The sequence below is a fragment of the Ambystoma mexicanum genome, chromosome 6p, assembly GCF_040938575.1.
Source record: "Ambystoma mexicanum isolate Mex_15411 chromosome 6p, UKY_AmexF1_1, whole genome shotgun sequence".
Taxonomy (NCBI): Eukaryota; Metazoa; Chordata; class Amphibia; order Caudata; family Ambystomatidae; genus Ambystoma; species Ambystoma mexicanum.
Window position 1 is genome coordinate 862,832,717 of NC_090935.1, and position 25,159 is coordinate 862,857,875.

The following is a 25,159-nucleotide window of genomic DNA, read 5'->3' on the forward strand; positions in this document are numbered from 1 at the left end:
AGGCCTAAAGCTCAGAGTGTCACTGTGCTCGTTGAATACTGTCTCACATGTACAATTCCATTAAGTGGGTTTTGTACTAGTTCAGTGACTGCTTCTACTGTATTCCATGGGTCTTGGCTCAGCGAAGAGATAGTTATGTCACTTGTTTCTTCATAGTCTTGCATACCTGCAAACATGCACCATGCATCTATTTGTGTCTGCATATTTCCTGTTCTTGACTCCTTATCAGATGTAACACTCAATAGTGTGAAGTCAACGCTCGTACCTACTGGTGTGCAGTGAAAACCGGCAGCAGCTACCGTTTGCAGTTTTGCTCACCTGCTAGATCAGGAAAGCGCCACTTCCTGGACTTTGTTTAGGCCAAGACATATTCGTCCAGCAAGCATGCACACTAGCTTTCTGTCTACAACGTGTGCTGCATGTTCAATAACCATTCTTCGGCTATCACTGGCTGCAGGCCTGAATGATGTGAAAAACAGCTGCCATTTATATTTGTCATTGTTTCACTGGCTACAGGCCGCATGATCTGTCTTAACTTAAGTTTGTTTTTATGGCAATGCTTTTGCCCCCACTCCCCTGGTGCACAAGGTCATTTGCAGGATCAGGGAGTCGAGCAACCTTCGGATCATCCTGATAGCCCCATGTTGGCCAGCACAGCCCTGGTTCTCTGAGCTGCTCAGCCTGTCGGACCAGGCCCCTGTACACCTCCCGCTTGGCCCAGCGCCCCTGCTCTCTCAGAAGGGGGGCACAGTCATCCAACCCCCCTTCAGAAGTTAGCTCTCGCAGCGTGGTTCCTGAACAGGTCTGCCTGAAGCATCTGCACCTGTCACAGCCTAACTTGAGCAAAACAGAAAGGTGATGACTGGAAGGTTTTGAATTAATCATAACCACGGGCAAAGCTCTGGGCAACCCTCCAGACCATCGTGTTTCAGCCTGCCAAGCCATTACAGAAGGGGAAAAACCATATGCAAATCAGGTTTGGTCCTACCCCAATAGGGGCAGTCCAGCCCGAACTGCTAGGTCACATCCCTTCTGCACGAAACCACAAGCATGCCCAGACATGTTTCAGCCTTGTTGGGCGTCATCAGTGAGGAGTAGCTTGGGTCTCTAGGCCCGGCATACTCAGGACCCACGTCTGGGAATACCCGTCCCACTCGGGGTGACTTTAGCAAAACAGAAAGGTGATGACTGGAAGGTTTTGAATTAATCATAACCACGGGCAAAGCTCTCGGCAACCCTCCAGACCATCGTTTTTCAGCCTGCCAAGCCATTACAGAAGGGGAAAAACCATATGCAAATCAGGCTTGGTCCTACCCCAATGGGGCAGTCCAGCCCGAACTGCTAGGTCACATCCCTTCTGCACGAGACCACAAGCATCCCCAGACATGTTTCAGCCTTGTTGAGCGTCATCAGTGAGGAGTATCTTGGGTCTCTAGGCCCGGCAGACTCGGGACCCACGTCTGGGCATACCCGTCCCACTCGGGGTGACTTCAGCAAAACAGAAAGTTGATGACTGGAAGGTTTTGAATTAATCATAACCACGGGCAAAGCTCTGGGCAACCCTCCAGACCATCGTTTTTCAGCCTGCCAAGCCATTACAAAAGGGGAAAAACCATATGCAAATTAGGCTTGGTCCTACCCCAATAGGGATGACACTCTTTTAATACATATTCAAATGTTATTACATAATTGCATTACACAAGAAAACATCTAAATATCATAAAAATTGATAAAAAAACACAATTTCATACCAGCAATCATAGCCACATACAAAAATCATTCAAACATTCATACAATAAGAACACCCGAGGTGTTTAATGCATCAATGGGTTTTGGAAAAATACTATTTCCCTTCATTTGATATATTCAACAATGACCCAGTCCCTAATATTAGGTGTCGTGGTATATCCGATGCCAAATTGAGGTCAGATATCTTTCACAGAAAAGCGTCGATACGTGTTTCGGTCGGAGACCTTCTTCAGGACGTAGGGCAAAGGGAATGTGCTTCGCCCTGTTCTTAACACATATGGGCCCGTAACCAATCCCCAGGTTCCAAGTCGAGGGTAGGTGAACGGGATAATGGACTTTAATCCTCCACTGGAAACAGTGTAAATACTGTACAGGCACCCACGGTGCTGCTCGAGAGTCTTCACTGAGGTATCGTAACCAATGGTCAATCATGGGCCAACATAGGACTTGCCAACTCAACAGGTCATTCACAATGCTTTAGTACGCGACAGAGGTTCAAAGCCCGGCCGCCAACACTCGTACGGCTCGAGTAACTCCAACCGCATGGCTTTTGGATGGCTAGCAGTGTGGGCCACTGAACCCCAGAGAAAAGAAGGCGGTAACGCACATCGCGCCTGGCACCTCTAACAGGGCACACTGCACGGAATTGGCCCAGCCTAGCAGAACATTGCACGGATGTCATCAGGAGAGGCCCCAAGCTGCTCAAGAGAAAGTGTGGAAGTATCCCGATGTGATCCAAAGGATCATGGAGGAGAGTCTATAGAGAAGATAAGCCCCTCTAAAGGACTAGATAGCAGTGGTCCCACTCAGGCTGACGGCTTACAATGGGTTCCATGTGTGAATATCCACGCAAAAATATCGCCATACAAAAATATCGCCATATTTTTGCAGCAATATTAGCGCATGGAACCTGTGGGGAACATCCCTTCAGCCCCCATATTATTTTAAAGGGAGCGGGGGGATACCCCTGCAACCCTTGCTCCCAATAACCCCAAATATTATCCCCACTAAAAATATCACCTATGGCCGTTCCCGATGACCATATATACAGCAATATTTCTGGTGGGGATAATATTACCTGATACCGTACAATGACAACCAAAGGCAACAAATAAAAAAACAAGCAAACCACAGTGGAAACCTTCACGAAAGCTAAAGCACACCGACAAGAGGGGGGGGGGTCAGTGGAGATAGAATGAAGGAACAGGCTTCCTCCCTCGCAGACACAGCGAATGCGGGGAACCAACAGATCCTGGAGGCCATTGCAGCGCTACAAACGACACTCAGAGTCAAGATTGATGCCATGAGCATTGATGTGGGTCTACTATGACAAGATGTACGTGCCATAGTGGAACGAACTGGAAAGTTGGAGGAACATGTCAAAGAAAATACTGAGTTTAGGGTGCAGACATCTAGAGACATCGACATCCTCCTGCAGAAGGTCAAGTTGCTGGAAGATAGGGCAGAAGATGCAGAAGGTCGGGCACGCCAAGAAAATATAAGACTTGTGGGATTGCCTGTAGGAATGGAAGGGTACAACCCTACTACATACATCAAAAACTTGCTACTGCAAGAAATAGGAGCAGGGGAATTTACGCAAGGATTCACGATAGAAACAGTGCACCGCTCCCTCATCAGATGGCCACCGCCTGGTGCACCGCCCGGCGCACCGCCCAGACCAATAATAGCCAAAGTCCTAAATTACAACGATTGTGAGAAAATCCTAGCCTTGTCCAGATCTGGAGGGACAATACAAAGAGCTTTGGCGGTGATCTCAGTGTACCCAGACTATACCTTTCAGGTCCAAAAGAGAAGAGCCCAATATATAAAAATGAAAGCAAGACTCAGGAATGCAGGCCTAAAGTATACGTTGATATACCCGGCAAAGTTAAAGGTACTCTACAATGGCAAACCACTCTTTTTCTAGAGACCGATGGAAGCTCAGAATTGGATGGACAGTGCCCACATCCCCAAAACTGCAGAGAAAAGTTAAAATATCTAGATAATAGCCAGGAGAACCTAATCTGTCCTCCATGCCATAACTGATGATGCACAGATATGTATGTATATCAGGGAGAAGATATACTTAGACTACAATGTGAAAATTGCAAAGAAGTAATAGAGAAGCGATAGAATATGTATAGTGATGACAGGAGCAGTACAGGGAACACACGGAAGCTCGGTAGGGGAACGCTACACGCAAACCCACTACTCCCACAAAGGTTGTTTTTAGGGTTACTGAATCAGTGCCCGCCTGTAGGGGGCCAGGAGACCAGGCTACAGACCAGGTCGAATGGAGCAGAAACGGGGAAGTCCTGTTTAGCACAGCTGGACAAGTTAAGTTTGAGTTCATTTTGACGTAGTTGTAGGGGGAGGGTAGTTAGGGAGGGAAGGAGGTGTGGGAGGGTAGGGTTGCCTGGCACATATGGAAAAACGCTGCATGAAGTCTCCACTGAGACTGGTATTCGACCGATGATCCCACTAGTTCCTTGGGTATGGCAAAGTAATGGCTCAGTCAATCAAAATCATGACATGGAATGTTAGTGGGCTTAACTACGTCAAACGCTGAAGAGTAAACATGTTAATAAAGCAAAATGAAGTGGAGATAGTGTTACTACCGGAGACGCATTTAGATGCACAAAAGCAGAAGAACCTTGGCAACCATGTGGGGAGGAGTGTTGGTGGGCTCCACTTATTCTTCATATGTTAATGTTAATGTTAAATGTTAATGTTAAAGGTATTTATATAGCGCACCGTCATCAACAGAGTTGGTCTCCAGGCGGATCTGTAACAAGAGGGAGGGTGCTTAGGGGAGGTAGGTTAGTTGGGTGAACAGGGAGAAGAAAAGTGAGAAGAGTGGTCTGCTGTTGGCGGCTTCAGTTTGGTTTTCGAAGTGTCGAATCGAAGCTAGTCCTTGTGTGCTGTTGATGCAGTTTGTGTTGTTTGTTGTTGTTGCGGTGTGGTGAAGTGTGGGCGGTATGCTGGACGAGAGATGGTTGTGTGAGTTTTCGGGTGAATTAAGTAAGAAGAGATTTCAGGTTGGGTTAGTGGGTTGTATTTTCTGGTTCTCGCAAGTCTAGTTTTATTTGGTTGGGATACCTGTGGGTGTGCTTAGTAGTTGGCTACAAATCTTGGATATCTAGCCGTTAGGTGCGTTCCTGGTTGTTTTGTATGGATCTTAGGTTGCTGGGGCTGGTTATGTCTAGTCTTTCCCTTCTAATGTTGGTGCTGAGGATTGGCCCGCCCCTATGTTCCCTTGCTGTCTATTTGGACGATGGTCTGCTGGGCTTGGGACTGATTGTCAGGGGCACTGTTGATAATCGTCTTTGGTCTTCCGTTTTCAGCTTGTGGTTTGATACGTTGTAGGTTGTCTTCCTTGGGTTCTGTGTATAGTTGATCTATTGTCGGGGTCTGGGATCAGTGTTTCCACTTGTTGTTGTTGTCAGGTGTGTGTGCGCCTCTGTGGGTGTTCATCTAGTTATGCAGTGAAAAGCCACGATTTGAGCAGTTTCCTGAATACTAAGTGGTTTCCAGTGTTGCATATATTCTTCGGTTAATTGTTCCATATTTTCGGTGCGAGGGGAGTGAAAGAGGATCCTCCGAGTTTTCTCTTGTTGTAGAGTTTTTGTTCCAGGCAAATGTCGTTGCTTGATGTATGCAAGGGGGGTTCTCATTTGGGTTGAACCAGCGATACCACTTAGTGTTGGACACAAACACGGATAACAAAGGTAGAATGGCTATGATACATGGGATGATAAAAAGTCATGAAATATGCATTGTGAACACCTATGCGCCGAATCACAACACCACGGTTTTCTTAAGGTCATTGTATGCTAGGCTAGGACCTTACAGGGATGGAATATGGAGATACGGGGGGGATTTTAATTGCACACTTGACCCCACCATAGATAGATCTGATGCCAAACACAAACGGCCGCCTCCACCATCTAAAGTATTAAACTCACTATTGGAACACTTCCAGTTGAGGGATCTATGGAGAGTACAACAGGGCAATGTCAGGGGATATTCTCACTACTCCTCCCCACATAAAGTTTATACGAGAATAGATTACTTGTTTGCAGGGGAGTAGCATGTGGCTGAATTTACTGATGCAGAATATGTAGCTAGGATCCTGTCAGACCATTCCTCACTCACAGTAAACGGGAGGGTATTTGCCCCATACCACCCATACCCACATGTAGTTTGAGAAGTGAATCGCTACTAGATGGAGCATTTGCTGAGTACATTAGAAAAAAAACTGTTTGTTGGCGACTTGAAAAATATTGAGGAGAAATTGTTACTATTAGGGAGGGAAGCAACTACAGACCAGGAGCATGTAGAGGAGATAATTAGATTGAGGCAAGCATGCCTAGTGCAGTGGGACAGGTTGTAGAAATTTAACTATGCAAGATATCTAGAAAGGAACCACGCACAAGGAGATAAACCGGTAGATTGCTAGCCTGGCTGTTCAAACGAAGGGACACAAGATTCCCTATATGCTCCATCTGGGACTCTGCCCAAGAGGAAATAAATATGCAAAATGGCATTAATTTTTCGGAGTAGTATAGCCGATATATGCAGACCCCCAAATAGATGATGAGGGTAATACAGGATGCCCTAGATTTTATCACTCTGCCACGTCTGGATACACAGCAGCCAGATGCATCGGAGGTGCCCATAACCCCAGAAGAGGTAGTTGCCACCATCCGAACGTTGCCCTATGGGAAGGTCCCAGTTCCGGGTGGCTTAACAGGAGAATTTTAGAAGGCCTACATAGATACGCTGGCACTACTGCTGTCCAGGCTGTATAATGGGGCGTATGAGAACATCCTCCCTGATACTATGAGGGAAGCCCTGATAATCCTGCTACTTAAGCCAAATAAGGTAGATACTGACTGTGGATCCTATCGACCACTGTCACTGCTGATCCAAGATAGCAAGATTCTTACAGCAGTTTTGGCTATTAGGCTCCATAGAGTGAGAACGTTGCAGGTCCATCCGGACCAGACTGGTATGTGCCACAGAGGAATATTGCGGAAACTGAGAAGGTTGCACCATGTGATCTATACCATAAAAGACAGCGCAGCACGTTGTGTGGTCGCTTCATTGGATGCAATTAAAGCATTCGATTCAGTTAATTGGGATTGGTTGTATGCCACAATGGTAAGGATGCGAATAGGACCGAAGTATATGAAGTGAGTTCAGCTTATATATACTAAACCAATGGCCAGGGTCAGGACGGGGAGCACGTACTCAGATAAGGCAATTGTATAGAGGTACGAGACAAGGATGCCCCCTGTCCCCCATGCTGTATATTATAGCAGCCTACTTGAGGCAGGAATATAGAGATGCTGGTATTGAAGTAGATGGGATGAGGCACATAGTGTCCATGTACGCTGATGACATGTTGCTATACCTGTGTAACCTAGAGATAAATCTGCTTTATGTACTGGAGGTGCTGGACAACTTTGGTGTATTGAGGGGAATCGGGATAATCCAGAACAAGTCATGCCTGTTCCCACTGGCTAAGATGGCAAAAGTGGCAAGGGAGGACGTGCTGGACCTTCCCCTGCTATGGAGTAAGATCTCCTTCAGGTACTTGGGGATCAACGTATATCACAATCCCAAACGAGAGTATGAATTTAACACGCTACAGGCTAAAAATGGGCTGGTGAACTCAATAGGGTTTTGGGGCAGGTTGCCTTTGTCTGTGATGGGGACAGCAGCATTGCTAAAAAATGGTGGAGCTGCCGAGGCTCATGAATTGTTTTGGGAATGTCCTGTACAATATTCCAAGGCAATTTTTCTGAGACTTAGATAAGTTATGTAGGGGCTTCTGTTGGCGAGAGGGTAGACAGAGTGGCACTGAGTGTACTGCAAAGGCTATACGAACACGGGGGGGGGGGGTTGAAGGTACCGAATTTCGAGTTGTACTTTCTGGCGTGCCAACCACAATATGTAGTGCAATGGATGGCAGATGATCCGACGGCAGAAACTGCACTTTTACAGCCAGCCATTAACAAGAGATACCCCAGAGATTTAATTTGGTTTCCTCCCAGAGAACAACATAGATATCCTTACCTGGTGGAAATGGGCATCCAAATTTGAAAAAGAACTTGCAAAGCCATGGGACGGATGGATCCACTCTCTCCGCAGACCCCCATTGCGGCGATTATGGAAGGTATGCCAGTTAGCAGGGCAGTGGTGTTATAACAATAAGAATTATGCGCCATAGCTACGGTCGGGGACCTGAGGAATGTAAAAGGGATGATGAAGTTTGCCGAGCTGCAAGAGGTTACGGTTTTGCATAGTGTCCATTTCTTGCTGCACAATGCGGTGATAAGGGTGTTCAAAGACAGGTGGCCGAAGAGCACTGAGGAGACCATAGGGAGTGAAGAAATAGAGACATTGCTTACTATTGCGGAGGGGGGACACGCCATCTCTAGGATGTTCAAGATATTGATAGAACGCAACTCGAGGGAAGAATTTAAATGTGGGGAGAGATGGGAAAGGGAATTGGGCAAAAGGTTTTTGGATGTGGAATGGAAAGGCATAAAGGTGTATCATAAGAAAGTCTCTAAAAACGCCAGATTGCCACTAATACAACTTTACATTACGCAGAGACCGTATCTCACACCGGCTGCCATTGCAAAATTCAAAGGAGCCAACCAACAAGAATGTCCTAGATGCAGGTTTGAAGAGGCGGGGCTCACACATGTTCTGGGGATTCCCAATGGTACAGGTGTTCTGGAGGGGGTGGCACATGAAGCGGCTCAAGGGGGTATCGACCTTGATATCCAAACCCTAGAGGCTTGCATACTGGGCCGATTTAAAAGGAGTGTGCAGGATAAACTTCTGAACAAGATTAAGGATTTGATGTGCATACTGGCCAAACGCACTATAGCTATAAGGTGGAAGGATGCGAAGGGACCGAACGTTACGAGATGGTGGAAGGATTTGGAAAAATGGGTAACAGCAGAAACTGGAGTATGGGAAAAGGCACTGGAGGAACAAAGGTTAGAAGAGGGAATGGACATCCAAAGATGGATTGACCTACCTATGATGTTTTTGCACGAGAGGAAGGGGAAACTGCTATGCAGACTACAGGGTGAGAGGTATATGCAGTGTAAGTTGAGAAGTACATCCTAAGGACACTGTGCACAGCGTGAGTTGATGGGAGTTGGGCGGTAGTTTTGGTAGAGGATGCTGTATTGATACTGTAATATGGTAATGTACACCAATGTGTGGTTTGTTATTGTTTGTTGTTTATAAAAATGTAATAAAAAAAACACTTTCTTGGTGGGCCCTAAGGAAGACGCTCCGAGGGTACTGCACTGTTCAGAGATCAGAGGGTCTCTAAACTTCTACCTGGACAGAACCAAGAGCTTCTGCAAATCAGACACCCTCTTTGTCACCTTTGGGGAGTCAAAATCAGGCTGTCAGACCTCCAAGGCTTCCATAACAAGGTGGATGGTTATGGCCATAAAGGAGTCATGTGAGGGGCAGCACATTCCGTTACCAGCAAATAAGCATGCCCAATCCATCAGAGCTAAGGCCACGGGAGCAGCTTTCCAAAGATACGTTCCGTGGCAGGTTATCAGCAAGGCGGCCACGTGGACTACTCCCTCGCCCTTCTGCAAGCACTACTGCTTGGATGCCAGCACCAGGTCGGATGCAGCATTTGGCCGGGCAGTGTTAAGGAATTTTTTTTCTTTAGAGTGTCAACTCTCCATGCCATGTACCTCCCACCATTGTGCAAATGCTATAATATATTAGTGATTGCATAGGATATGCTATACAACCCGTGCTCTAGGGGCTGTCCCTTGAGAGCTCTGAGTGCCGACTGCCTGCCACTTGTCCTGCCGTATTTTCCTTTTTATCATTTGATCACTGTATGCTGTGTATTTTCTGTCTAATACAATAAGCTGTGTCTAATCTCCTTATTTGCTGCATGCCGAAGCTGAGGCCAACGTGACCCATGCAGCAGGGCCGCTTTAGCTACTACAGACCCCACCATGGTTGCCAAGACATAGGAGAGCACAGGGTCTATATATATTAACCCCATCACTAAGACTGCACTTGAGGTATGGGACAATTTGAGTAAATCAGCTGAGTCATGCTCCTTCCCATCCCTGTTCACTTGGCTAATTCACAATGATGATTTTATCCCCATCAGGAATGGCAAGGGCTTCCCACAATGGATAGACAAGGCTTTGGGCAATGAGAAGATTAGATCCTTTGAGGACTGCAAGGCTGTGATGGGAATCGCTAATGGTTGGGAGAGGGAGCTGGGAGAGGTGATACCACCGGAAGACTGGGGCAGGATATATAGGGGTGCTTCTTCCATGCTTTGCCCATGTCTGGTGGAAACACGGGCAAACTACTGATTATGTGGAATCGAACCCCATCCCGCCTTCTCGGCCTACCACTTCTAAGATGTGCTAAAATGGTTGTGGAGGGTACCCTACTACATACCCTCTGGGTATGTCCGGAAATACAAGACTTTGGACTTGAGTTCAGATCCAAGCTGAGGCTAATAGGGGTAGAGGTACCAGGGGACACAATGCTCTGTGTTATGGGCATCAATGCCTCACTAGAACAGCACTTTACGAGAGCAGAGCGTAAGCTATTGACACACCTATTGTTCATGGCCAAGTTGACAGTTCTCCATCTTTGGTGGAGAACTGCATCCCCCTCTCAATAACTCTATGGCTGGACACAGTGTGGACCATTCTCGCAATGGAAAAGCTCACAGCTAACACGAAGAACTCTCTTCTTTGCTCGTTCACGGCTACTTGAGCACCTTTCCTAAAACACGCTCAAGAAGATTTTAACTCTGACGTGCCCAGTTCGATTGTGAGCCATTAACCTGGTGAAGCTGCCCTATGTACTCCTTATGTATTTATGTACTCATTATTGGTATTGATACTGTTGTTAATTTGTGTGCTTTCTCAATACCTCGTTAAAATAATTTTGACACCTAAATGTACTCCTGAGGAGTGGGGGGATATTTGAAATTATGATATGAAAAGTTTTACTTCTGAATACTGGGCTCTCCCGCATCATAAAGAATATCAGAACATCAATACAATTTTGCAATAAAAAAAAGAAAATTGTGGATGGGCTGCACAGTTTCCATCTAGCACCACACCACTGAGAAAGCTGAGAGGTGTCTTAAGTTTGTCTTTAGGCGTATTGGCATTGAAAAATAAAAGCACCCAATGATCGGTTGCCAGGATAACCGGTCTCTTATCGGGAAAAAGTGTGCGTCATTGGCAGATATTTCAAATGTTGATGACAAGTACAGTGTGACCAAATATTGGATTCCATTGAAAATGTAAGCTTCTTTTTTTTAAAGTATTTTCCATGTGTTGTTGTATAGAGAATTGGAGAATACCAGGGTAACCCAGTAATCACAATTCACTGAATTCCACATGACCATCCCCCCCAACCCCCGAACCACAGAAAATCATTGGAACCTAAACGTCTGTGCTTAAAAGGCAGCAATGCAGGCTAAAAGACCCCCAGGCTATTACTTCCAAAATCTAGTACTGGTTCCCTCTTAAGAACCGAAGCATATATTCATCCATTTGGAAAACTAATAAAGCTCACCTCTTCACTGGTAGACTGATCAGAAGCCATATACACAACTGCAACACTGCTAATCCCAGCCTTTTCCTGTCATAAAACATTCACATAGCTAATTTTGAGTTCAGGTACCACATAATAAAATCAAATTTGTATTGAAAAGGATGACCGTTTGGGTCGGTGGGTGGGTCAAAATTAAGGTTCCCTTCTTACTTTAAATATAATTGCTGGTACCATTGGTACACATGGGAGAGAACTGTCCAGAGTAAGCATACATGTTTGCTGTCAGCAGTATCACCCACATTGATCATTCCTTACATATGTAACTGACGAATAAGAAATACTGTACATGTAACTATATATTATATTGCAGGGTAATTTTGGTGAAGTATTTAAGGGGACGTTAAAGGACAAAACCCCTGTCGCAGTAAAAACCTGTAAAGAAGATCTGCCCCAGGAGCTGAAAATGAAATTCCTATCAGAAGCCAGGTGAGATTTCCACTCTGATATAAAAGCTGTATTTAGAACAAAATGAAAATGTTAAGAATGCTTACCTCACTGTTCATCACCATTACCTATAAATTGAGGATCGGTCTTCAGTAAAGAATTAAACTACTTAGACTTATACTATTATATTAAATATGTGAATCAATGTTTATAATCACTATCTTGATCCCTAAGTTAATTATGTTTTATCTCATGTGCGACAAAGCCGGGTTGTACAGGAAAGGGTAGTTTTATGTTTGAATCTTTTTTGAAACTGCTTGTTTGTATGCTCCATTTCCTAACTTGTTATGACGTTTCAGATTCCTATAGACCTTCTTTTGAACTTTTTTCTTCTTTTGGGGCAGAGTTTGCGAATTTGGTATACTGGAGATTCTAAAATACGACTCTTGTCTGCCCAGATCGTTGATTTGTGCAGTGGTCTGTCTTTTCTTTCTTCCAGTGCCCTTGCATGGACCTGTACAATTTACAGTACTTCTCCCTACATATTGTTATGGGGTATCTTTATGGTGGTCTTGAAATGGGTCTGGCCCATACTTGTTGATCTGATCCCAGGACGAACTAAGACATGTTGAATGAGCATTGTTTTCAATCTCCAAGATAGTTGTTTTTTTAATGTGGTTGCTACTATGGTTCTTGCTGCTGGTGGATGAGCTGTTCCATATTTTCTACTGTGGTCATTGTTATAATCAAATCTTTTTTTCATGCTATATATGTAAACAGTATAAACCTTTATGCAACACTTCCTTCTGACACTTGCACGCTCTTGAGTTACTTGATGATATTACCAAACTTAAGGGTGGTCATGCTGTTCAAATTCGGTAACAGAAGGCAGAGTCAATCCAAAATAATGTTATCTGTGCCCTTCAATATAAATAATGACATGCATTTTTTAGAATGTCAACCTTATGACATTCTAATGTACACCACTTTTTTTTAACGCTGTCTGCCTTATGCCTGTGAAAGAGCTCTGTAAGCAAAGTAGTCAACTTAAGGATCATTATGCAAAATGCAGTACTAGATTTGGAACCTGGGTCTGCGGGTTCAGGCTTGCCATGACTGCTGTGTCCAAAACATTTTTCATCAAGCAGCCACTGTGAGAAAGCTGAGGGGATCCTCGCACCTACCCCCTTTGGATCCTCTGTTCAAATGGCCAGGGAAAGGCCATTGCTTTTGGATCCTGAACTTGGGGGTGGAGGTGCGAGTGAGGATCACCTGGGTGGAGGGACCTTGGTGATTAGGGAGAGGCTATCTGCGGGCAAGACATGGTATCTCGTTTTTCCCGGTGAAAGTCAATCTGCCCCTGCATTTATAGGCTATTGCAAACCATTTCTCCTCATTTCACCTCATTCATGCTCTGAAATCTCTTCACTGGCTCCCTGTGACGGCAAGGATCAACTTCAAGACCCTTTGCATTGTCCACAAGACTTTCTGCAGCCTGGGACCGTGCTACCTCCAACTCTCTCTTCCTAAACATCTCCCTTCTCGAACTCTCCGCTCATCCACTTCCAACTCTCTGAGGGTCAGATGTTTTTCCAAGCAGAGAGTTGGGGGCAGATCTCTCTCTTTGGCTGGGGCTTCCCTCTGGAACAGCCTCCCTGCCTCTCTCAAACTTAAGCAGAGCCGCCTCCGGTTCTGGAAGCAACTCAAGACATTCCTTTTTGCTTCCGCTGTCTCTGTTCCTCTCTGCTGCTGATGTTCCGACTGCCCCACGCACTGGTCCCCTGGCTACAGTCAGAACTTGGGCCCAGGCTCCTGCATGTCCATTTGCCCTCGCACTGCCTCCTGGTTCCCCCAGCACCTATGGTCTGTATCTGCAACACTGCAGTCCCTTCTCTCTGCACTTATGAGCCACTCATTGGCTGCACTTATTGAGTTACCTGCACTTTCTCCCCTCTGATCCCCCCGCAGCAATTCTCTCCTTCCACTTCCCTGTTTTGTCATGCCATATATCATCATTCATACCATTATAGCACTGTGACGAGGAAGCAGCGACTAGAAGTGCACGCCAACAACATATAATTTCACCACTCTAGTACTGACACAAGGAAGAAGCCTGCAGACTGGTGTAAGGGTCAGGCATGTCTAGAGTACTCCACTAACTATGATCAGGCATTGTACCTGAGGACTCGCACCTGCAACCTGTCAAATGGTTGCTGGTGTAGCCGAGAGGAGAACAGAGAGACCAGCAGGAGAGATGTCTGGCTAAGCGCTGTGACCCTGAGGGGAGAATCCTGTGCAGAAGGAGGCATCCGCATATGTTCTGCCTGGGGATCGAGGATGCCGGCGAGTATCCCGAAGGAGCTGTGGTGCTAAGGCCTGGGCGTGTCGTGAGAGAGCCACAGCAGTTGGACCCTCATTGGTCAGGTGTCTGCAGCAGGAGCTGCAGACACAGAAGAAGTCAAGCAGCTGCAAGCTACCGGCAGCGTCCACGGGAAGCCGGCAGAGCTGCCAGCAACCCACAGAGAATGGATCGAAGTGCAAATGGGGGCTCACAGTCCAAAGGAAACTTATCGGCAGAACAGAAGAAGAGAAAGCAGCTGGCCAGAGGAGTCACCAGGGACCAGTGAGTGCACAACAGGAAACACTCGAACCGGCATGCTCCTGGGGTTTGTTAGAAAGCAAAAGTGAATGCCAAAAGATGAGATGCAAAGTATGGTGAACCCAAAGCAAGGGGTTGTAATGAAAATTGTGAATAAGATGAACTGTGAGCAACAAAAGAAAAGCTCAGAACTATTAAAAACCGACTAAATGAAACTGATGACAAGTTTGTGTGAAGTACACGTGCAATCTATTGAAGGCAAAGAACGAATCTTAAGAAATGCAATGAAAAGCAAAGTTTGAATAATGCTGAAAAGTATGAAAGCAATGCGGTGAAAGAAAGGCAGCACCACAAAGTTAACTGTATGCAAGAACACATTGTAGCAAAGCCAAGAGACTGGCAAAGAGGAAAACACATTGTGGCAAATCTAAACGGTTGACAAGGAGAGAGCTAAGTGAATGCGAACCAGAACACAGTTGCATTTACATAAGAACCTGTGTGGGCATGCAAGCGTAGGGTTACTGGTTGTGTGATCTATAATGGGTGGAATGTGCGGTGTGACAACTGTGCCTAGACCAGGATAGCCAATCTGTGATAGCCAAAGAAACATACAGAGAGCAAATCCAAGTGTATGAAAGAGAATGCTGAAGTGAAGCAGAAGAACGCAATCTGTATGAACTATCAAGAAACCAGAAGGAGTGTAAAGTAGATCTGCAACTGGTTTTGAATATTGAGAGAGTGAACTAATTATAAGTTGGCAAACTGAGCAAGCTGAAGTCTTGGGGAAGGGAAATGTTGGTGAGGCCTAAGGAAAAGAGAACCCTGAGGCCATTGTGGAACCGTGTTCTCTTCTGGGGGAAGGGAACCCCGGGACTTTGTGGAACTGTTGTGAACTTGGGCAAGGGAAGCTGGAAAGAAAGCCAGGAGCTGGAAGAAGCTCAGAACTTTATTTGGAACACTGTTTCTTTTGATGCTGACATCCCTACACATTGTATAGCTTCAGTTCTGAGGGAAAGTATAGGTTTTGGACACAGACAGACTTTTAAGTTGAACTTGGTGACTCAGACTATCCTCATTTTCTTTAAGTAGGGAAATCCTACCTTGGCATAGGGCAAGTTAGGCCTTCAACCATCCTGACATTTAAGTTAATGAACCATTTTTGTTTGAACTTTGAGTCTGTTGTCTGTGTCTTGCTTCATGACGCCTTCACAACACATTCTTAGCAGCTTTGTACCAAATGGCATTTTCCGACAGGTATATCGAGTTTAGGTCTTTGTAATTTGGAGATAGTCAACTACTTTGTATAACTAATTGACTGAGTCACAATTAGTTGTTTTCGTTTTTTTAAACATTGAAAGACTGTCCAATTTGGTTATTTGGTCTAACAACTAACACCCCATTTTCTAAATATATTTCTATTGGATTCCTCATATTTGATATCCAACTCCTAGCGCAGCTGCTAATCTGAGACCTTTCTGCCAGCAGAGGGCGCAGTGCAGCTCCGCCTGACGCTCCTACATGCGTTACGCCAGACATGACAGTAAGGCCAGTATAAATAGAGTTATTGCACCCTGTAACTATAGTAACCTTATTTCAGCACAGTTTGCTCGCTTTAGGAACACCTTTCTTTCAAAGTTTTCTCATTTGTTGTTGTTTCAACATTATTCTGAATCCATTGAAGGTTACAGGGTTTAAATCCTGCATCATCTGCAGACATCAGATGTCTGCCTAAGATCCTCACATGATCTGTCTTTATTGCCTCTGCAATGTGGAGTCCATGTTCTGGACATTGGTCGGGCATCTACGTGGGCTTCTTTGCACACATTCGCTAAAGATTGTTTAGATTCTTAGTTGGATCAAGAACTCGTTTTTGCAGGGCTGTCCTTCAGAATTTTCTGGTTTAGGTGGTGTCCTTGCTGTCCTACCACCCCCAGGTATATGTACTGCTGTGAGAGTTTGTCAACGATGATGAATCATTGCGAGTAAGCAATCAATTAGAAGAACAATTCACTTAACTCTCTGTAGTGTTCTTTCTGATTAATGTACCTTCCACAGAATCCTCATCACCCTCCTTACCTGCCCCATTTGGCAGATAGGTAGTAAACCTTTTTTTTGCCGTCCCTTATCGTCGGAGTGCTAGGGGAAAAGGGTGGATCTAAGATCATGGTGCACTTCGCCTCTGTATATATTGGCCGCAATCTTCTATTCTGCAAAGGGCATGTAGAGGCGTTGGGCAGAGCATATGCAGAGTAACATTTTCCAAATTGCAGCTGTGCTGAGCGATAGATATCAAAGATGAGGAATCTGCATATTTAGGTAGTGTCTTGCAGCCAACTGGGTCCAGAAAAATGACCTTTTCTTTTAGATGTCAAACGTAAGCACACACAACATGATAGGGCAAGGTTTTGTCTACAGTTCCACCAATTTAGTTGATCCCTTCTACATTTATTAACATTTCCCCGTCAGGCCCTGTGGTTCTCCTTCTGAAAGTGTTCATGTTGATCTCTTTGTGGTATCCCTTCCTGCAGGTTCTTGCAGTGGTTGTTTCTCTGACATAAGCTGCAGATACTGGTAGAGTATCTCCTGTACTGGAAGGCAGAGCCACCAGGGTTTCAGGGCCCCAATTTTCTTGGAGGTGTTCGAGGGCCTTATTACCAGTCTTGCTTAAGCTCCTTCTGTCCTCCATCTGTAGCACCCCCTGTACTGTTGTTCTGCTCCTTCTACCTTCAACGCCACGCCATGTATGTGTTCTTTCTCTCACTGCAATATTGAACCTTTCAGCTCAGGGTTTGGCCCATAGCTCCTTCCTTGGGGTATACATGCCCTCTCATTCCTTCCTCATTTCTTCCTGCTCTTGCTAGCTACCACCTGTCTACTCCTTTAGGTTCTCTCCTGGCTCCTGAGGTGTCAATCCTGTCACCTCCTCAGGTGACTCCCATCACGTCCTGAAACCTCACTGCGACCACCTCCTTTTGCCTCCCTCCCACTTCATCCTGATGCCTCCAACTTCCGATGCCCCTCTCCAACCGACTCCTGATGCCACTCTCCAACCGACTCCTGATGCCCCTCTCCAACTGACGCCTGATGCCCCTCTCCAACTGACGCCTGATGCCCCTCTCCAACTGACGCCTGATGCCCCTCTCCAACTGATGCCTGATGCCCCTCTCCAACCGACGCCTGATGCCTCTCTCCAACCGACGCCTGATGCCTCTCTCCAACCAACTCCTGCTGCCTCTCTCCAACCAACTCCTGCTGCCTCTCTCCAACCGACTCCTTCTGCCTCTCTCCAACCGACTCCTGCTGCCTTTCTCAAACCGACTCCTGCTACCTTTCTCCAACCGACTCCTACTGTCTTTCTCCGACCGACTCCTGGAGCCTCTCTCCAGCTACCTCCTGACATCTCATTCCTAATGTCTGTTATGTTATATTACAGGTATTTGTAAAGTGCACGTTCATCAGGGCATCATGGCGCTGAGGAAACATCAGTAACAGAGAAGCCTAGAAGAGTAGGGTTTTTAAGCATCAACAAAAGCTGAAATGGTTGTCAGTTTCCCGGATTGACAATGGCAAAGCATTCCACAACTTGGTCACAGCCACCGAGAAGGAACGGTCACCCAGAGGATCCTGTCGCAATCGAGGAATGACTACGAGCCGGGCATCACAAGATCTCAGAGGACGGCTAGGAAGGTAGTGCTGAAATGTCTCTGGCAAGAATTCTGCTCCCACTCCATGATAAGCTTGCTGCACAATACAGAGGGATTTGAAAATAATCTGTTTCTGTACCGGCAGCCAATGGAGTGAGCGCAGGACTGGGGAAATGTGAATCCCGAAAGCAGAGTTGGTAGCAACGCGGCAGCCAGATTTTGCTCTAACTGCAGGCGATGAAGGACGTAAGCTGGTTGAGCCAGGAACAAGGAATTACAATAGTCAAGACGACTCATTACTAAAGAAGGGACAACAAGAGACTGAAGCTTCATAGGGAGGAAGGGCAAGACTTTCCTTAACAGTTTAAGCTGATAGTGTCGAATTGTGCATATTGCGCTGATGTGGGCTGCAGCTGATAAGGATTCAGAGAACATCAAACCCAGATTACTAACCACGGAAACGGGCAAAGGGCAGAGGCCAAGTTCCAGAGGCCACCATGAAGAGGATCACAGTGTTGAAGAGGATGAGGAAACCAAAGTAACAGGAGAAGAGGGAGACCCAACCACCAGAATCTTGGTCTTGACCCTGTTAAGTTTCAACCAGTTGCTACCCATTTAGAGAAACCTGAAGGTGTCTCACCCGCTAGTCTCTGGGGATCTGTCATCCAGGTGGCCAGGACACAGCCATCGCTTTTGGATCCAGTTCCTGGGGGTGGACCAGTGTGGGAGGATCACCTGGATGAGGGGTCTTCGGAGAGTGGCAATGGTACACCGGATGCTGAGACACGGTATCCCCTTCCCTGTAACACCTTTTCCCGAGGGTACTTGGGAACTCAAACCCCGCCTTTCCCGACACAAACACTTTCTCACGTACAGCTCACCGTGAGCGAAAACGGACTAACACCAGAGCCGTATACCTGACATGTTCCAATACAATGGTCAGGCAAGGTCAGGCAATTACCGCTCATTACACACACCTGACTTCATCACACTTCCCCACACAGATAAAAGGCGGACTACAAAAGCACACTCTGAGCTGTGAGCAAGGTAAAGCACACGAGGAAGCAGCAGTTTCAAGATGGCAGTTTAATACAAGGAGAAAGACGGCGAGACCAGAGAGGGTTGCAAGGAGGGAAGTGCCCTTGAACTTTTCAGACAGTTACTTTCGTGAACCTTGGAAAATAAGAAACCTAAGACCGGGGACTAAAGCTGAAGAAACCTGCGTTGTGTCAGAGGTACCTGGGGCACTCCTGCGTCGATAACCAAGGTAGGGAGCAACGGTTGCCGCCGTGGTACTGTCCTTGGCTCCTACAACAAAGCAGCACCAGTAAAAACAGCACAGCCGGTGAGTCAGAGGGACTTATACCAAACCAGCTTGTGTTAGAACTAAGGTTCCAAGCGGCAACATTGTATGAAGAAGAGAACTGTGTTCGAAAAGTATGTAACGAGTGACACTAATATAATTTAAAACCAGAGGAATGACTGAACTTTTGGAAGCCAAGAAAGATACCATAGACAGAGTGGTCTGGCGCCACGTGGTGCTTATTCGAAGGTCTCTGTTAGGTATCTAACAGGTTGGCAACTGTGAAAAGGGAAATTGGAGATCGAAGTGGTCCTGCAAAGTGTCAAGCTAAAGCCTGTTCACATTCGCAAGTCTTCGATAGTTTAATGCGAACTGAGCAGAGTAGCAAAGAGTAGCAGTCCTGCAGTAGAGGCTCTCTTTGCATCCAATCTGCTTCTGGTGTTTGTCATTGGAGGCAGAGCACCTAAATAAAACCTCTTCCCTACCGCGGAGCAGTGCAGAGTAGCAGTCCTCGCAGCCCATGCTCCGTGAACCTACTGGAAATCATAGAGAAGTAGTGAAAGTCCTCTCAACCTAGCAAAGTATGGATTTGAACTTGCCCGCTCAGCGCACCAGGAGTCAAGCTCGCCTGCTTTCAAGGACCAGCCACCCACAAATGTCCTCATCGACCAAAAACCAAGTAAGACTATTTTCTGTGTCGGAAAAGATGAACGACTGTTCGGTGCCTGACCCCCTTATTGAGACATACCCTATTGACCTTACAGTGCCTCTCACATCCACTGGCACGTCTATCACACATTGGAATGCTCCCTCAGTGGTAATGCACATAAATACTGAAGCACATAAATCAGGAAAACAGGACTTAATTGTGTCCAACGACTCGATAAACAAGGTCAATACCTCCTCGTCATTGCTGATGGGTCCGGTCAGTGCGGTAATAAAGCTGCAAACTCGGCTGTCTGCAAGCTTTGAAGTGATCCGCGAGGAACAAGAAGTACTGATCCCTGGTGCTGCCGTGGTGCTGGGCAATTGTGAAAAAACTATCCTAGATGCCCATCCTCCAGCGCCTCCCTCTTGTGCTACTCAAATGCTGGAACTACCTTACCCACAATTCCTACCCTTAACACATTATGTGCAGACGCTTGATGAGGATATGCTGGAGAATGTCATGACTCCAGCGAACCAAAACAACAGCATGGAGTCGCCAATGAGAGATCATGCAACTCCTAACTCACTGCGACTGTCCAGAAACTACCGGATGAGTGTGTCAGAAGGACAGCTCACAATGAATCCTGGGATGACCAGGATTATAATGACCTCCCCATCTCACACCTGAATGCCACAAACACCTTGAAATCCTTAGGAGCCACAGTAGAAAGAGATCCAGACTATGTGATTGAGCGCGTCAACCCCATCAGTTCTGAGCATACGCGCAAGTCTGGACTATTATCATATGAAACCTCACCCCTAGAAAATACTCCTCTAAGCAAAGAGTGTGCAAAGCGAGGTTTATGACACTGACACCCAAGTACAACTTTGCTAAGAAGTACACCGTTCTCTCCATGTCTGGGTTCGTCGCAGGAACTTGAACAATCATACACAACTGAGAGAGAGGCTCAAATTACCCACAGTACCATAGTTATGCAACAACACAGTTTAAGGCTACCAAAACCCTGCCCCTGTTAAAATTTCCGACCAGCAAGATCTAGTAAATAATGTCATGCAAACAATGTTGGTGACAAAAGTCACTGTCCACCGTGCTTGCAAACTGGATTCAGAGTCACTAAGGCCGCAGGTAACTGATTGGGTCTGGGTACTTTGCCTAAGTGCACCAACAATATGAAGTAATTGATACAAAACCACTCATACAGCGCCAATTGTGATAAATCAAAATATGCTTCCAATGCTCACGTGGTTTATTAGCATTGAACTAATAAAGATATAATACAGATTGCATACGTTTGTTAATCCAGACACCCAGCAAGACGTGACAAGTGACAATATGTATCAAATTCAATTCAACAAAATATTCATGATTGTAAACCATTGTAGAAAATCATGGGTCCATCATGTATGCCCAAGAATAGACACCATTTGTACATCAATATTTATGCAAAATCATCAAAACAATTGAAAATAATAATTCATCAAAAAATAATAGACATAACATTTGGAAGGTGAGAAAGAAAAGTCTAAGGGGTCAAGAAAGCTTGCAAAACAATCAGTTAGCAAAGCGTCTCCTTTTGTTGGTCACAAAAAATATATAATAAATGCACAATGAAGCAACAGCTCGCCAAAGTTCAAAAACCAAATTCTGTAACGGTACCTTGTATCTGTTATGGGTATTCCCAAAATCTCAAGTAAATCCAGTCTGGTTGAATTATCAGCTGGTATCCCGTAGGATAAGTGAAAAACTGCAGTAAAGCAGAGAAATAATGTGTCACGTAACACTACGTGTTAGTTCTCCAAAATACTGAACTGGACTTCCCAAAAAAAAGAAAATCATAACTGCTTAGCATACCTCTAATCCTTCGCAATTGCGGTAATTGACTGTTACAATCACAAAGAACACCATGTCCATCCAAATAGATGCATTAAAAGTAATTGGTGAGCCGAAAGTCATTGGCCATAATTGTAAGTAGTAGGGAAAGAACACAAACATATGTCCATCAACTCTACTAAACTTCAATTAGTCATACAAAATAAGATCCAATTGCGTACTGTGATGACGCTATTCCGCTGAAGTTTAAGGGACTATGTGCTAAGAGTCTTAACTTGTCAATGCGTGTAGCTGTTCTGTATTTAGACGTTAAGCGCTGTTCGGTTGTTTAAACATATATATAGGTCCATGGGACTAGACCGAGCTCCTAGCGCGCAAGCATTGGGTGCTTACTGCCTCCATCTTGGGTGTGTATCAACTGTGTGAAGTTAGCGGCTGTCTCTCCAGCCCAGTTCTAATGCTGTATGTTCACCTTGAATATGGAATTTGTATATATATTCATCATCATGCCTTGATTGCATAATGTATTTAGCTTACATATATAGGTTATACATATATTTAATTTAGATGAAAACATGTTGTGCTCAAGATCCTCCTACCATATAAGTACAGGCAATATTGCCACTGGTCTCACATCAAATGTCCTTTACAAATCCCCCGATTGTGCATGCCTTAGTCTATGCTCGAATAATGTCCACTTAAATTGAAGAGTATATTGCGGCTAAGTGGATGTTCGTACTTGCGCGCCCTGCTTACTTGGTTGTTCATTCACTAATACCTGGACAAATAATTACCACATTTGCGTCATGTTGAAGTGCCTCATATCATATGCACATATATATTAAAAGCCTGCTGGCAATGTTTCACAATTCACTTGGAGGTGCTGGCCATAATTAACAAATAACAAAATGGGCAGTGACATGCACATGAAAACGTGCCTGCTCATAAGAAGACTGCAAACTCATGATCTGAATTCAGACCAGAATAGACAGTTCGGTATTTACAAATGTGTGCAATCTGTATTATATCTTTACATTAATATAATCTTCAATCACCCTCTGACGAATAGCAAGCTTATGCTCGAAACACGTGTCAGGCTGCATCTATCAGTTCAATGCTAATAAACCACGTGTGCATCCGAAGCATATTTTGATTCATCACAATTGGCGCTCTGTGACTGGTTTTGTATCAATTAGTAAATAATGTCAACAGTAGCTCCTCGACGTCTTGCCAATTACATATAAAACAGCTTGAAAATTCAACTTGCATGGGCACTGACGCAACTAGAAAGAACATAAGTCTTTGTAACTTTCTGCCGACCATCTGAACACTGCAATCCTGATTCCGACTCTGATTCTCTTGATGATTCATTTGAGGCTGCTCCAGAGTGGGACACTCATAGGAGTCAAGGGCCCAAAAGGGCGACAAGGGTTTATAGTCAACGAATGCCGATGCCTAGTTATGACCTAAATTGTAGTCAGTCAGCTTTAACAATCTCCCTAGCCCTGTTCCTCAAACTGTATGAGTCCATCAATGAGAACTATAAAGACCAGGCGACTCTGTTAGCAAGGGTCAACACTAAATTGATACACATAGGAGCCTTCATGCTGAATATTCATAAAAAACTGGATCAGGATTTAATCTCAGAAGGGTTACTTCAGAAATTGTTAGCAGATCATATGTCCGAAATAGGAGCAAGCAAAAAAGTGCAATTAGAAGCGGAAAAAGAAATACTGAAATGGGGAAAAGACACTGCAAAAAGAACCGATCTCAACTCCATGGTGGTAATAAAAAAATGCTTGCCTTTCAACAATCCACCCATAATTACCATCGAATCCAAACATTTACCAAGGGGATATTGAAGGAATATTAAAAATCCCAGAGAGTGAACTGACTGGAAACACTCTTCGCAGTGAAATCGAAGTACCAATCGATTCATCACTTTTGGAAATTAGGACAACTGAGAAGATCACTCTAGAAAATAGACACATACTTGCAAACTTGAGCCCAACAAGTGAAGTGGAATGCCCTGATGGGTATCCAGTCATTTTTCCGAAGCCCAAAGTTTCTAATGTATATCCTGAGAATACATCTTTTTCGAAAAGCAATTGTTTTGAAAAGATATTCTTCTGAAATAAATTCAAATATGGTATCTAAATGAAGGTAAGTATTAGTGCAGGGCTGGGGCCAGGGTTAGGGTTAGGGTTGGGGCTTGGGTTAGTTTAGGGGTTACATTTGGGTTAGGGTTGGGGCTAGGGTTAGGGCTTAGGGTTAGGGTGGAGGGTTGGGGTTAGGGTTGGGCCTAGGGTTAGTTTAAGGGTTACATTGGGGTTAGGGTTGGGGCCGGGTTTAGGGTTAGGGTTGGGGCTTGGGTTAGGGTTGGGGGAGGGAGGGGTGGCGTGGGGGTTGGGGGTTGGGGGGAACCCCCCCAATATACACAAAAACTTTAAAACGTAACAAGGGGCTGGCCAGTGCTGAAATTTCAGCACTGGACAGCTCCATGTAACGTTTTAAAGTTACAAAAAAAGCATTGAAATGCTACTTTTAACATGTAAAAGTGCATTTCTATTAAAACCAGCCCATGTCTATTGTCGATGGATTAATTTCGATAGAAATGCACTTTTGCGTGTTAAAAATAGCTTGTCAAAGCTTTTGTTTTCAAAACTTTTGTTTCAAGGCTTTAGTGATTTGAAACTTTTGTTTCGAAACAATCACTATAAACCCAATGATGTACCCACGGCTGAGTGGCATAGTGCCTTACTGGACAACACTTGTGCTGCTGTAGCTACTGGTCCGCCGTGCGTGATAAACCACGTAGAGGAAGTAATATCTGAGTTAATTAATGAGCCATATATACCAGAGGATCCCTCCAACGAGAACTATATAATGTTCTATTCAAGGAAAAGAAGGAAGGGTTCAAAAAGCAGCAAACACCCTCAACATCTTCAACAATAAAAACCAAACGAAAAACATGAATTCAAAAACTATACCAAAAATAAATGGTTCTGGAATCTTTATATGTCATTTAAAGGATCACCTCTATTCGACAGAAAATGCTAAGCCCACGCTTTCCACAAAATTGAGCAGTAAAACGTCGACACTCCAAGAAGGAGCAACAGCCCCTTCTGCAGCTAAAATGGCCCAGCAGTCCCTTATGCCATCACGAGTGAGGAGACCCAGGCCTCTAGTGATCCAGAGGAAATTTCGATTTACGAAGAAGACAAAGCAGGCGAATTGGTACGCATAATAGTTCCATTACTAACTCTGAAAACCAAGAGGACCCTATTGGCCGCACAAGAAAAGAATACCACTTCAGTTCTAACTTCAAA

The 25,159-nt window shown here is 45.1% G+C and overlaps 1 protein-coding gene across 5 annotated transcripts in view; it reads left to right on the plus strand.

Annotated features, from left to right (window-relative positions):
* The window catches only part of FER (FER tyrosine kinase), a 2,139,903-nt gene that overhangs the window by 1,350,469 nt on the left and 764,275 nt on the right, over window positions 1–25,159 (plus strand). For all 5 annotated transcript variants that reach the window (XM_069625481.1, XM_069625479.1, XM_069625480.1 and 2 more), the window contains one exon: window positions 11,711–11,826. In XM_069625481.1, the coding sequence (XP_069481582.1) occupies window positions 11,711–11,826 (116 nt within the window). The remainder of the gene's footprint in view (window positions 1–11,710; window positions 11,827–25,159) is intronic.